Below are 16,348 nucleotides of genomic sequence, written 5' to 3'. Positions count from 1 at the left end.
ACTGCGCGCTCCCCCCTGAACGTAAGCTTGTGAGCTATGCTATACTATGGTGCTGCTTCTCTTGGCGCGTGCATCATGTGCAACTGGCAATGCAGCAATCTCCGCGTCTGAGCGGGCATGCGTGAGCCGCTAAGATCAAAGAATTGAACTATAGTGATGTTGTGCCAATGTCCGTTCAGTTAAGGAAAATGTATAATGTGGGAATGCTGTACACGTATGTGTGGTACAAGTGGGTGGCATCAATCCTTTGAAATATGAAAAAAGTGAACTAAATTTCTTAGATATGAAGTTATTTTTACAGAATAATAAAATTAGTCTCAATATTTTCCATAAACCCACCTACACAGAAAATATATACCTGCAGATTCATGCCACCCAAATGTCCATAAAACCACAGTTTTTCCCTCCACAATAAATCGTCCTCTGTGTACACTTCTAGCCAAACACAGTTTTCAAACAGAAATAAATGTAATCAGATCGATTGTAGTTAATAATGAGTATGAACCTCGTTTAGTTGATCACATCTTAAACAAAAAAATAGCTAGTAGATGTTCAATTTTAGATATGGTAGTAACAATAAGATAGAACAAGAAGTTTCTTTCAATATCGTTTCTACATAATGTATTGTACTTAATTAATGGATCCTTGAATAAAAAATATGACTGAAGAGTCAGTATCTTTGTTAGCAATTGTTTGAAACAAAATTTAAGCTGTAGAATCGATGCAGAAGATGATCACCACACGAAGTTAGGTGTATGTAGAATTGTATGTAACAACTGTCCTAATCGTTATGTAGACCAAACAGGCAGATATTTTAAAACAACATGCAAATAATATTTTATGGGTAAGGAAGGTTGAAATGTATACAATTCAGGTTTTATTGAACACTTGCTACTTCTTGAACATTTGTCATGGGAATATGAAGGTTTAGCGCCCATGCATCAGGAAATTAAAGGCTATAGACTTGATTTGTTTGAGGGATCTTTGTGCATCTTTAAACATTTCTCTCATGAAGATGGTTTTATTTTAAACAGGTACAACTTAAAAACAGTAATTTTTAGATAGTTTCAAGCCTTTATTTTTGATAACGTTTTTACTTATTCCTTTTGTATATAGGATAAGTTTTGGTCTCTGCTATAGACAGCGCATTATGTGACTTGCAATTTGTACTGATGCATTTTTAGGTGTTTTATATTAAGTTTGGCATATGTTCTGTGAATTTCCACTTCGAATTTATGGTGATGTTTACACTGTAGGCAACTAATCGAAACTCCCCTTTTCTCCCCCCTTTTTATTGTATTTTCACATCATTTTACTTACTCCCGTCTCCTCCTTCTTTCATCCTCCCTGCCCCTTTCTTATCACTTGCAGATGATGTATTTCAAATTATTTTTTATTTGATTTATGTCACTGGTTCCAAAAAATTTTGGATGATAATCAAATAAAACACTGCATTTATGTCTTTTCATACAATGATACTGGCACCATGTCACCCATTTCTTATGTTAATATGTTAATATTGTAATTGTTATCCAGTCAGTTCAGTGCCATTCTTTCCCTTACTTCCCCATTTATCCCATGCACACACAAACAGCACTCCTCAAATACTGAGACATCAGCATGGCATTAGTTCACTAGGTACAATTGAAGTACTTTCTAATGTAGTCAGTTTGTATGTTGTGATTTTATTATTATAGAGGAAAAATTTTATATTCGTTAGTGCTTTTGGCTACTTTTTTACTTACCTCCACAACATCATGTAACCAGAAGTGCAAGGTAGTGATTTATTGTCACTTTAAATTTTAATACACATCTAATGTTAACCATTTTAGGTGCCAATCTTTGATTTTTCTGAAGAAGCAGTTTTTAAAGGCATCAGGTCAAAGGTGAAGTGGTTCTAATAGACTTTTTTTTTACTATTGCAACTGATTTGGTTGTGTTTTACCTTTTGCTCACAAAGACTAAATTGTACAGTTGCTGCCTCCTGACATGTTCAATACTTTACAGTTGTCTCTACACATCAACACTATCCTCATTAATATACAATCACTATTTACTCATGGAAGCTATTATCAGGACTGAACTTGCTTTATAAACCTATCTGTGGAAGTTATCCATTATTTAATTTAAAGGGAATATGAATGGCCTATCCTGCTAATGTTAAATTTGCTATCTCCATGACCCATTTTCTCAAGAACTACTTCATGCACCATTATGAAACTTTTGTGGGTTACTTATACATGCTTTGAGTACCTATTCCTATTGATTGAAATATATATCACATAAGTTAAGATAGAAATTTTTTCTCTGTTGTACCTTTTTTATTACAATTTTCTATACACTTTTGTGCATTTTGCCAGAAATGTGCAAGTTATCTCTCGCATTCTAGAGGTATAGTACAATAACGGTATTACAAATTAACTGTAAAAAAAATGAAGAGTTGTCTTTTACAGTTATGAGAAAATGAGTCATTTGTCTCAGTAAAATAATTTTTCAGAAATTGCAATTGAAAATTATTTTTAAACAACACTCACCTTTAAATAGAATCAATAGCTAAAAAGCACCAGCACTGCAGTCTTTATCTTCATCTGCATTGGCAGAATGCATCCCCTTCCCCCTGTTCAAAGATCTTGCCTCCTTGAACACTCTCTGGACTAGCAGCTCAGCATTCTTGACTCGCTGCTTGTTCAGTTCCTCTAGTATGTCTGATGTATTCCAACCAGTCTTCACTTACAATTCCTCTAAGATTTTTAGTCTACCGGCATTACCATAATTAAATGTAACAAGAGCATCAAACACACCAAGCTTCAATGTATGGTACCCCACAAATACAGTTTTAGGTACTTTTGACCACACTACATTGTTGAATGACTCATTCACAATTTGTGTTTTCCCTGTTAGACATTTCTTCAATAGATATGGATTTTCCAAATCTCTATAAACTGGCTTTATAGCCAACATGATAGCCTCAGGTAAAGAGTTGTTGTGGGTAAACTTATCTACAGTTCCAGCTGCTTCAACTTTTTTATATTTACACCACTCGCCTGAGCAAAGGTTGTGGATCAGACTGTCATCTGTTGATATTTTATGGAAAAGTTGCCCAAACAGCCTTTTTCATATCATCTAGGTTATTTTGGTTGCTTCTTATGGCTTGACCATAGACCTCTGATGGCTGATTGATGGTTTTGTCTAGTACACAACCTCGAATAGTCTTGGCATCAGTCAGCTGCGTCTTCAACGGCTCCTGTTTCCTCCGTCAATTTCGTGTGCCCATTCTTTTCTGTATATGGTTGACACACTCCAACTTTTCTGGTATATTGTTGCTGTAAGGTCTGCTATCAACAACAGATCTGAATGAGCTACAGTCATCATCTCCAATGAACTGCACATAGCGAACCCCTTGATTTCGTACAGAGTGATGATAAATGTTTACAGCTGAGGTACTCCCCGTTCCTCCACTAGAGCCTGTATAATTCTTGATGCACTTTCGTTCATGTTGCCTCTTTTTGTCTACATTTGACTTAGCAATATTGGATCCATGGCAATGTTTACATTAAATTTCTACATCTAGGACATTAACTGTGTCAATACTTGTGACAGCTGCACAGGAGTTCAGAGATTGGTGGCCCCTCTTCTGCCAAGTATCATCAAATGCAACTGCTATGTCTGTAGGTGTCTCACTATCTCTATTTTCCTCAACTGCCTCCTGCGTTGCGGTTTTCATTGATTCCTCTGCTACTTTTTACACTTTGTCTAGTAAAATGTCTCTGGATTTTAATATGCTTGTAGTAGGGTGTGACAGATTCATTATACTGCATAATACTTCCCCAGCAGTAGGCCCTTTTTCAATGCTCCTGAGTCCATAAAAATACCTTATGTTTCTATCAAATAATTCGTTATATTTGCACTTTCCTCTACTAAAAAATTGCTTCTGAAGTATAAATTTTTCACATGAAACTGTCAAGCTACAAACTAACTCATATTGCTTTGAGGTGTCTTCAGTGACATTAATTTTTCCTTCACATAAACTACAACTTGTAAATTCGCTCAGTCACATTTCTCTTATTTGAACACATTTCACCACATTTCGCAAGTTTCTTTTTGGAAGAGGAACTTGTGGGTGTATCAGTAGGTGGAGCTGTACCTGTATTGACTGAACTGTCATCCCCAACCTCACTTGTAACCTCTGGTACACAGAGAATAAGTTCTGTAGTACATATTTCCTTGGTTTTCTACTATCTTGAAAACTCGTTTTGCTCTTGTCATAGTCAAAGTGATAATTAGCTCACAGCATCAAGAGTACACTAGCGCAACAGCAAAAAGAATTAAGAACTCACAAATATTATACCAACATTATCACATGCACAACACAAAAAAGTCTGGCAACTGTGATGCAAGTCTTACCAACTTATGCAGCAAAGTTTCCACTACAAATTCAATCAAACCACAGCCTTCTATATCTCATGGTTCTTGAAATATTAGGTTTTAGCTGTCCAGTGGTTTACTAAATCCTAAAAATGTTAAAAAAAGACCTAATTCCGCCAGCGGTATTAAGGCGTTTGTTTTATTGGCAACTAGTTTTGATGTTGTTAGAACATCATTTTCAGGACCATACTTGTTGACAGTAACCGTATGAGTCTAACACTAGTAGTCAGTGGTGAGATAGTCGTGTTCCATGCAGAAGGCGGGTAGTAACTACCTGCCATCCATATGGAACACGAAAGCTTAGTATCTGATGTATATGAATCACTTTCATACAACCATATTTGATGTAAGACTAAGAATCGTAGAATATTTTTGGCAGTGAAATCATTTATTTAGGAATATCAACATATATGAGTCTAAGGGCGAACTTTATGAACTTGTGATGACCTGACAGTGTGTGTAAAAAAAAACTGAATATTTCATAATGTTATAGTTTAAGAGAAAATTTGACAAAGTAGAGATGTGAGATTGCTTTATTCAATGACTCATCTAGTAAGGTACATGTGTAGCTCTATGGGAGCTCATAATAAACAGTGACACATTTGCAATCAAGTGATGCACAGAGCTCCAATTTAATAATATATTATATACATTAATGTACATATAATGTTAACTGAAAAAAGTATTTTGGTTATAGAGAGACAATCATTGCAATAGCAGAGACACAAAAGACTTTACAACCAGTACTGATTATTAAAAGAACTAAACTGAAGCTCTTTAATTTTGTCAAAGATTTGTCTACTAGGCTCAAAAAGCTGTGGTTGTACTTATCTACATCAAAGCTTTAGACTATTTTGTGTTAGAGCTTGGTGAAACTCAATAAATCTGTTATTTGTTTCATACATTGCTGGTCTCTGAAATAATATGAGACAGTTATCCACAGTTCAGAGGACAATTTCCTAATTTTCTAGATTGGTCTGATACAGTAAATTAAATAATCTGTAGGATCCATTTAGAATCTGAAAATAATGAATTTCGTTCAATTATTACAAAATATGTTATGGATTCACAAATAATAAATATTATAACCTATAAAGAGGCAACAGTGCTTACATAATTACCTAATATAATATGTATGATGCACATGTAAATCATGTGCAGATTTATTTTAAGCACACACACACACACACACACACACACACACACACACACACACTAACACACACACACACACACACACACACACACACACACACACACACTCACACACACACACAACATTTAAGTCATGGTCTCTGTCAGTCCAACAATGCACATGACAAATTACCCAATAAGCCTACAAAGGTACAGGAAAAAAGCAATAGTTTGATCACTATATTACAAAAGGATGAGTTAGCCATTTTTAACACAGAGACTGGAGTCTTTACAACACACAAAAGTTTAAGAGTTGCATTACATTGGTTTCGTCATCAGAGAAGTTCTCCACTTGCCTTTTCTTGACAGTGATGATCGTATAAGTTCAAGTGTTGTTGTGTTTAGGTGTCTGCTTCTTGCAAAAATTGTCCCCCAAAGAATTTCAGTACCTGCAGATTTAATGCACTGACTGTCTCACCACGAGGAACCAGTTACTGATGTGCAATTAGAATGTGTCGAAAAGCTATCAGCCTTGTTGTTTGACACTTACAGTTCATCATTTTTTCTCATTAGCTCATTTTTTCTTCCAATTGTATCCCTTATCAATTCATCTCACGATAGTACTTGCGTATAGTTCATTATTTGTAATTAGGTATGAAAAGAAGTTTGTTTTCCCTGACCAGTCTCCACAAACACCCAAGTGACTTTCTTATTGTTCAGCTCATCATTTCTTGTAAACAGTCATCACTCACTTGTGTGTGAATTAGGTGTGCAGTCTCTCGATTAATATCAACATCATTGTTTGCCATAAAGGGACAATCTGGATTGTGAGCTTGTTTAAACTTCTGGAGATAGATATCTTTATGTACAATGATAGAACCTCCTGCACACTCTTCATCCAACTCTGAACTTCAGTCTTCACTGAACATTTGGATGTGGTTGGAGAACTATTTTTTTCACAAGGCATTCTGTAAATTTGTTTTATCTTTTCAAAAATAAATGTATTCATTTTATTCAATTTCACTAGAATGTTCACTACAGCTCTCTGGTCAACAAAATTACTACAGCTTTCTATAACAATAACAGATAACACATGTATAAAAACAGATATACACCCAGTATGAAGTTAACTGAGTGGCTGAAACAATTATTTTTTTAATTTTTTTGGCAGTGATGGAGCACAGAATCAGTGTTGCCAACATGCCAGTGTTACTATGGCACCTACAACATATCAGTCCACAACTTTATAATGACACCACAACATTTTTTAATTTAAAATACTATTTTTTATTCTTAATATTGTTCTTGTTTTTTGTTTCAGTATCCATATCATTTTGACGAGCTATAGTTTCACATGATATTGTTCTGTTTTTGTTTTTTTCAATAATTTTTATGTACGTGATGATGTATAGCTCTTATACCATGTGTATAACTTATGCGTATGTTGCATGAAACAAAAATTAAATAAACAAAATGATCAATTACAATAAGTATCAAAAGCAAAACACAAATAGACAGTAGCAAGTGATGTTAAGGAAACAGGATGCCTTCACTACAGTGGAACAGGGAAAGATAATCTGTTTGACAATAAATCCTTCAGATTCTAATTTATTAGGTAACAAGTTGAGTACAGATGGTGAGCTAGTGTCTTCTGAGTAAAATGAAGACACATCTTCTGAACTGTCTTTCTAACTCTGGGTGTTTTAAGACTCCTTCTATTATTTACACTGATTTATTTAGTCAAAGATTATTTTTGAAATATGCTACTGTGACTCATCATAGGTGGGCCCTCTAACCAGACAGGTCCAACCCGAGCTATTCAATGTTTACAGGAAAGTTCAGCATAAATGGATACAAGTTTGTTTGACCCACAGGATAGTGTCATGGAATATCTAGAAAGCCTGAACTGACAGACAGCTGAAGATAGACACCAGCTATCCTGCTAAGACTGCTTACAAAATTTAAAGGACGAGTATTAAGTGGGTGTAGGAATATACAATGCTTCCTATGTAGTGCTCCTGTGGGGGCTATGGAAAGAAAAATACAATAATTACCATGCTCACGTTGGCATTTAAGCAATTATTCTTCATGCTCTCAATGCATGAATGACCTGGGAAGAAACCCCAAAATGTGGTACTCACTGCCGTTCGCTTTACCTTGGTTTGCAGATAAGAGATGTATATCTTGGTCTAGATGTGAGTATATGATTATAGACGTACCAGTATTCTTGAAATTACTATTATCTGCATTATTCTACATCAAAATAATGTATACATTCCTTTGGTAACAGCACAGTCCATACATGTTTTATGAGTGATGATAATAAAAACACAGTTTAGTGTGGTACTTATTGGTTGGTGTACAAGAATTGTTTGAAATTCATTTGAGCCTTTAGTCACTGTGCCATGCAAATCATATATATGCATCCATCTATGAGATCATGCTTTGATTGTAATTAGTATTACAAATTTATTTAAAATTATATTGTTTTATAATGACTCTTACGCTATCAATTCCTAAACTTGGCCACATCAGTCATAAGGCATCAAATATTTGATTTCAACCACAATGTGAAGTCAAACCAAACATATACCACTGCATTATACTTAACCAAAAGAAAACACGTATTAACTAATTCATGCACTTTGGTGTTCATGAACAAAATGCAACACATGCAGTGTTAGAAAGTTCACATTCTTAGTTACACTTATATTAACAGAAATAATTAAGAACCCCATTACAAAAATTGCTGCAATATTATGTTTTAATAACATAAAAGGTTTTAAGCTGATCCTTAATCAGGACACAACATATTTGTCTTCACTGCGATTCTAATGTTCTTCATATGTCTATTGTAACCTGCATTTTAGATCTGAGAATAAAAAAGGAGGTTTGTTGTTGTGGTCTTCAGTCCTGAGACTGGTTTGATGCAGCTCTCCATGCTACTCTATCCTGTGCAAACTTTTCATCTCCAAGTACCTACTGCAAGCTACATCCCTCTGAATCTTCTTGGTGTATTCATCTCTTGGTCTCCCTCTACGATTTTTATCCTCCACACTGCCCTCCAATACTAAATTGGTGATCCCTTGATGCCTCAGAACATTTCCTACCAACCGGTCCCTTCTTCTGGTCAAGTTGTGCCACAAACTTCTCTTCTCCCCAATCCTATTCAATACTTCCTCATTAGTTATGTGATCTACCCATCTAATCTTCAGCATTCTTCTGTAGCACCACATTTCGAAAGCTTCTATTCTCTTCTTGTCCAAACTATTTATCGTCCATGTTTCACTTCCATACATGGATACACTCCATACAAATACTTTCAGAAAAGACTTCCTGACACTTAAATCTATACTCGATGTTAACAAATTTCTCTTCTTCAGAAATGCTTTCCTTGCCATTGCCAGTCTACATTTTATATCCTCTCTACTTCGACCATCATCAGTTATTTTGCTCCCCAAATAGCAAAACTCCTTTACTACCTTAAGTGTCTCATTTCCTAATCTAATTCCCTGAGCATCACCCGACTTAATTCGACTACATACCATTATCCTCGTTTTGCTTTTGTTGATGTTCATCTTATATACTCCTCTCAAGACACTGTCCATTCCATTCAACTGCTCTTCCAAGTCCTTTGCTGTCTCTGAGAGAATTACAATGTCATCGGCGAACCTCAAAGTTTTTATTTCTTCTCCATAAATTTTAATACCTACTCCGAATTTTTCTTTTGTTTCTTTTACTGCTTGCTCACTATACAGATTGGATAACATCGGTGAGAGGCTACAACCCTGTCTCACGCCCTTCCCAACCACTGCTTCCCTTTCATGTCCCTCGACTCTTATAACTGCCATCTGGTTTCTGTACAAATTATTAATAGCCTTTCGCTCCCTGTATTTTACCCCTGCCACCTTTAGAATTTGAATGAGAGTATTCCAATCAACATTGTCAAAAGCTTTCTCTAAGTCTACAAATGCTAGAAATGTAGGTTTGCCTTTCCTTAATCTTTCTTCTAAGATAAGTTGTAAGGTCAGTACTGCCTCACGTGTTCTAGTATTTCTACGGAATCCAAACTGATCTTCTCTGAGGTCGGCTTCTACTAGTTTTTACATTCGTCTGTAAAGAATTCGTGTTAGTATTTTGCAGCTGTGGCTTATTAAACTGATAGTTCGGTAATTTTCACATCTGTCAACACCTGCTTTCTTTGGGATTGGAATTATTATATTCTTCTTGAAGTCTGAGGGTATTTCGCCTGTTTCACACATCTTGCTCACCAGATGGTAGAGTTTTGTCAGGACTGGCTCTCCCAAGGCCGTCAGTAGTTCCAATGGAATCTTGTCTACTCCAGGGGCCTTGTTTCGAATCAGGTCTTTCAGTGCTCTGTCAAACTCTTCACGCAGTATCGTATCTCCCATTTCATCTTCATTTACATCCTCTTCCATTTCCATAATATTGTCCTCAAGTACATAGCCCTTGTATAGACCCTCTATACACTCCTTCCACCTTTCTGCTTTCCCTTCTTTGCTTAGAACTGGGTTTCCATCTGAGCTCTTGATGTTCATACAAGTGGTTCTCTTATCTCCAAAGGTCTCTTTAATTTTCCTGTAGGCAGTATCTATCCTACCCCTAATGAGACAACCCTCTACACCCTTACATTTGTCCTCTAAACATCCCTGCTTAGCCATTTTGCACTTCCTATCGATCTCATTTTTGAGACGTTTGTATTCCTTTTGCCTGCTTCATTTATTGCATTTTTATATTTTCTCCTTTCATCAATTAAATTCAATATTTCTTCTGTTACCCAAGGATTTCTACTAGCCCTCGTCTTTTTACCTACTTGATCCTCTGCTGCCTTCACTACTTCATCCCTCAAAGCTGTCCATTGTTCTTCTACTGTATTTCTTTCCCCCATTCCTGTCAATTGTTCCCTTATGCTCTCCCTGAAACTCTGTACAACCTCTGGTTCTTTCAGTTTATCCAGGTCCCATCTCCTTAAATTCCCACCTTGTTGCAGTTTCTTCAGTTTTAATCTACAGGTCATAACCAATAGATTGTGGTCAGAGTCCACATCTGCCCTGGAAATGTCTTACAATTTAAAACCTGGTTCCTAAATCTCTGTCTTACCATTATATAATCTATCTGATACCTTTTAGTATCTCCAGGGTTCTTCCATGTATACAACCTTCTTTCATGATTCTTAAACCAAGTGTTAGCTATGATTAAATTGTGCTCTGTGCAAAATTCTAACAAGCGGCTTCCTCTTTCATTTCTTAGCCCCAATCCATATTCACCTAGTACGTTTCCTTCTCTTCCTTTTCCTACTGTTGAATTCCAGTCACCCATGACTATTAAATTTTCGTCTCCCTTCACTACCCGAATAATTTCTTTTATCTCATCATACATTTCCCCAATTTCTTCATCATCTGCAGTGCTAGTTGGCATATAAACTTGTACTACTGTAGTAGGCGTGGGCTTTGTGTCTATCTTGGTCACAATAATGCATTCACTATGCTGTTTGTAGTAGTTTACCCACACTCCTATTTTTTTCTTCATTATTAAACCTAGTCCTGCATTACCACTATTTGATTTTGTATTTATAACCCTGTATTCACCTGACCAAAAGTCTTTTTCCTCCTGCCACCGAACTTCACTAATTCGGTCTATATCTAGCTTTAACCTATCCATTTCCCTTTTTAAATTTTCTAACCTACTTGCCCGATTAAGGGGTCTGACATTCCATGCTCCGATCCGTAGAACACCAGTTTTCTTTCTTCTGATAACGACATCCTCTTGAGTAGTCCCCGCCCGTAGATCCAAATGGGGGACTATTTTACCTCCGGAATATTTTACCCAAGAGGACACCATCATCATTTAATCATACAGAAAAGCTGCATGCCCTCGGGAAAAATTATGGCCGTAGTTTCCTCTTGCTTTCAGCCGTTCGCAGTACCAGCACAGCAAGGCCGTTTTGGTTATTGTTACAAGGCCAGATCAGTCAATCATCCAGACTGTTGCCCCTGCAGCTACAGAAAAGGCTGCTGCCTCTCTTCAGGAACCACCCGTTTGTCTGGCCTCTCAACAGATACCCCTCCGTTGTGGTTGCACCTACGGTATGGCTCTCTGTATCACAGAGACACGCAAACCTCCCCACCAACAGCAAGGTCCATGGTTCATGGGGGGGGGGGGGGGGAATAAGGAGATATGTGTTGTAATACGACTTGAACATTGATGAAGAAAACCATTGCACTATTCATGTCAGTCCTATAAATGTTAAGTACAGAGTCATTCAGGATGAATGTTAAATATTTCAGAAGGCAGTTGAATAGGTAATGCTGTGTTACAAAGTTCATATAAACATATGTCCATGTTTCAGCAGATGGGAAATTACAGCTATTTGAAATGACCATGAACAGTGATGTTGTGGGTGTGAGTCTGGAATAGATGACATACACTCGCTCATATTTTTTATGTCTGATTCAGCAAAGAATGAAGTTTCAAGCTGGTTGTGTTCACATACAATTATTTGAGACAGTGTACAAGCTTTTCTTTCCCCTCTACAAAAAAGTATGCCACATGTTCATCGAATATGTCATCACAATGCCCTGCTGTATTTTATTTGAGGACTCAGAGGACTTCATGCAGCTTTGGACAACAATAATTGCAGCAGCTTAGATTTATTGAAAATAAATGGTTATGTTGTCATGTGTCGTTCTGTTGTACATCACTGACTGACGCTATGCTATTTTAATTCAACGGCTCCTTTGTGCAGTTTCAACTTAACAGTTGTTTCAGTCTTCGAAATCAGATGTGAGGGGTCACAATGCCAACAGCTTGGATTTAGCTTCAAATGACTTCCACTTATCTCAGGTATTAAAGGAACAGCCTGGCCAGTGATATTTGATCTCAAATACAGTCTAACATAACACATTTGATACACTCACTGCTGTGTACATTGTTGTCGCCATTTAGCTGGACACTTAGCGCCCCAAGTGGTGAAGGAATAATGTTTTTTGACTTGCCTGCGTAATTTGTGAAATAGTTATCAGATGATTGCATTTGATGCATTATTAAACTATCAAGAGGCATAAATGACTCTAAAATATGTGCAGCAAATCAAAAGACATAAGCGCAATTTACATAAGCAACAACTTATTCCAGAAGAAATATTTTCTAACTTATTTTCATGTTTTCTTTTCGATGATACGCAAATCTAAATCTGTCTTAACAAAAAGCTAGAGCGTTTTTTTTTAAAGAAACTGGATCCAATATTTTTAAAACTTGCTTTTCTTTAGGGTAATTTGTTTCCTGAGATATTTGAATGGGTATCCATTCTTATTATGACAGGCACTTTCCTTGTCACATAATAATTTAGCATGAAGTCTGATACTTTCCCCTTTATTAAACATCAATTGATTTTGCATCACATGAATAATTTTAATTCAGATACTTTTAAAAGTTGTCTGCTTAAGTTTCCAATGTTTGTGGATCTGATGCTTCTAACTATGATTTAGTAAAAACTCTGGAATTAGCTTATTCTGTGTGTTCATTTTTATTCCGTTTGACATTTTATTATCACAGCTGTATGGCAGTTTTCTCTTCAGTGATGGTGTTCATAAAGTGGTCTGCTTTAGAGTGTAGTGAACGAAACTTCACATTATTATTAGATATAAAGTCTTTCTGATAACAGTCTTGTCCTTCACAACATACCATCTATTTTATTCTTCTCAAAATAAATGTTAATCATCACTAAAGGTCTACAGATTACAAGAGATTTCCAGCTAACTAATCATGTATTGTGATATTCATACCTTTCTGGAAATCTAAAGAAAAATAAATGTGTGGGGTTGAAATCTGTCCCATTATTTACAGGGTTTCTCGTATTTTGGGCCAAAATTTTAATTTTTTGTCCAGTAAAATTAGATGAACTCAAGATGTCTGTAAAAGATAACATTTAAGGTTTTGGTACTGTCAACTGACAAACCACAATATTCTGTTTAAAACTGTTGCAAACTCTATAGTCGTATCTCTAAACTCTTGGTACAAAAGAAAATAGTCTCATGTGTTATGTTTGTGGTTACACAGGGAGAATGGTTGCAGCAAAGGAGAAATTGCAAACGCTTTCAGGTGTCACCGAAGAAGGACACCTTGTTAATTGGCAGAAGAAGCCAAGCTGGTGGCTTTCCTGCCATACTGTGGGGCAGCGAGCAGCAAGTTAGGATGTGTACTGCAGCAAGTTAGGATGTGTACTGCAGAGGCATGGACTAAGACCAGTGTTCTGGCCCTCCCCCAAGATACTGAAGGCTGTTGCACCCTGTTAACGACGACATAGTTCTTCATGTGCACTGTGTGTATGGCGTCCCTTGCGAGATTATATTAGATTTACTTTCATTCCATTTGATCCGTACTGAGGAGGTCCTCCGGGATGTGGAACATGTCATTGTGGCAGCGTCTATATAGGCCAGACAATCGTCACAGTTGCAGTGTTTTGTACCGCGCACAAGAGACATAGTAAACAAAGGGAGGTCGACAGGTCGACTATAGCTCAGCATGGCCTCGCAAACGAACACAAAATACAGTTTGGAAACACAAGAGTCTTGGCTCATGCATCAACATTCTGGGATTCTGCTATAAAAGAGGCGGCTGAAATTAGAATTAACAGCAACAATTTCAACAGAGATCAGGGCTACACACTGAGTAGGGTGTGGGGTGTGGGGGCTTTGGATGTCGAAAGGAAGCAAAGGCAGATACTTTAGGGAGGCGGGAACGGCAGTTTCAAACGTGGCGCAGGCCCATCCCGCCACCTGACGTCACTCGATACCATGGTGAGCTGGAGCTGTCCAACTCGCCTTCTGCGCATGCGTCGTTTCGGCTCTTCTCTGACTGGTCGCCAGCGGTCGTAATCGTAAGTGTATAAGAAGGAAATAGTGACAGCCCCAGCAGTCAGTAGTTTTACTCCTGACGACGATTGCAGTACTAGCCATCGAAAGCTCGAGAATTTTGTTCGAATTGACACGACTTGAAAACCGAGGAGATTTTGTCCGGCCAAATATTGTTTGCCGCATATTTAACGTATGTGATTGTGACGAAAAGTACAGTGATTCAGTTTCACCAAAAATAAGGAAGAAGTGCAAACAAATGTCTTGTTATCAAGCATCTTGGAAGGCAACTTACATGGTACTTGGGTAAAAATCAGCACATGGTAATGAGTTCAAAGCGACATGCATAGTATGAAATAGAATTATGGGGCTTTCTGAAGGAGGTGAATCAGATTTGAAACAGCAAGCCAGGAGTGAGGACCACAGATTCAGTACATGGTCATAACTTCAGTCTAAAGGAACAGGTCATCTTTTTCACAAACCGAATCACCTGAAAGTAATCTTATTTCTGCTGCAGAATTAGCCCTTGTGTTTCACGCTTTCAATCATAATCCGAGTATTCGAGCATGGGTTGTTTCAATAAGTTAATGCCTGATATACATTACGATTCGAAAACAGTAAGACAACGTTCCTTTGCAGAACCAAATCACCTCATTATGAATGTACTAGCCCCCAGATGTACTGAAGATATTGCGAAAGTACTCAGCCATGAAGATCTGTACTTACCGATTGCATGTGATGTCAAGATATGTTTCAGTTATGTTTAAGATATTTATCAGTATAAAATCGGATGGAAAACAAATTACTTGACTTCTATGAAACTGCAAATGAATGTGCTTAATTCTGTTCCTGAAAATGTCGCTGACATAATTAGTCAGAGTGCTTAAAGAATGTCTCATGTTTTCATACTCTGCCAATAATACTAATTTAATTCTTGAGTTTCTCCCGGCGTATTTGATAATCAAAATATCCACGGGTGTACTGCCGGTCTATAGTGTCCAACGGGCACAATATTTCGGCGATCAAACATGTCGCCATCATCAGGTGAACTGACGGACTGAGCTCCTGAGAACGCGCCGGCACAGAGATCCGTACGCTATGGCTGCTCAGGGTTCGGTCGCGGCGGCGGTGGCACTCTCGGGGAAAATCGCCCGCATTCTGAAGAAACACCGAGTCGGAACTCTGTTTTGTCCTCCGAATAAAACTCGTGCACTAGTGGGGAGCGCCAAAGATGACCTCGGTTTGAGGAAGGCCGGCGTGTACCAGATTCCGTGTCAATGTGGCAAGTCGTATATTGGTCAGACGATGCGTACCGTCGAGGATCGATGCCGTGAACTCCAGAGGCACACTCGACTGGTGTATCCGAGCAAGTCGGCGGTCGCTGAATATTGTTTATCGGAAAATCACGCTATGGAGTATGACCGCACGAGGATTCTGGTACAGACGTCGAGATACTGGGACAGCGTTGTTAGAGAGGCCATCAAAATTCGCACCAATGACGACCTCATAAACCGTGACTGTGGCTATAATCTTAGCAAGGCTTGGGAACCAGCGATTGGGTTAATCAAGAGTAAATCAAGTAAACGCATAGTTTTGACGACCACGGCGGACAGAGCCATCACACCGACGTCATCTCAGACGCCGTCGCAATCTGTTCCACCGCGCTACCGTGGCGCGGAGCGCGGACGGCGGAGGGAGCGCGCCGCGGGCGGAGGGTATTTAAATCATCCGCCGCCGCGACCGAATCCAGTTCCCCCTGAGCAGCCATAGCGTACGGATGTCCGTGCCGGCGCGTTCTCAGGAGCTCAGTCCGTCAGTTCACCTGATGATGGCGACATGTTTGATCGCCGAAATATTGTGCCCGTTGGACACTATAGACCGGCAGTACACCCGTGGATATTTTGAATACTAATTTA

General features: G+C 38.0%; 1 protein-coding gene across 1 annotated transcript in view; it reads right to left on the bottom strand.

The window, feature by feature from the left end:
• Positions 1–5,171: 5,171 nt before the first annotated feature.
• The window catches only part of LOC126334883 (odorant receptor Or2-like), a 105,720-nt gene continuing 94,543 nt past the window's right edge, over positions 5,172–16,348 (bottom strand). The window contains exon 7 of the mRNA XM_049997585.1: positions 5,172–5,444. Within this exon, the coding sequence (XP_049853542.1) occupies positions 5,385–5,444 (60 nt within the window). The 3' untranslated portion in view covers positions 5,172–5,384. The remainder of the gene's footprint in view (positions 5,445–16,348) is intronic.

This window comes from Schistocerca gregaria, chromosome 1 (assembly GCF_023897955.1).
Source record: "Schistocerca gregaria isolate iqSchGreg1 chromosome 1, iqSchGreg1.2, whole genome shotgun sequence".
NCBI lineage: Eukaryota > Metazoa > Arthropoda > Insecta > Orthoptera > Acrididae > Schistocerca > Schistocerca gregaria.
This window is presented reverse-complemented; position numbering and strand designations above follow the sequence as displayed.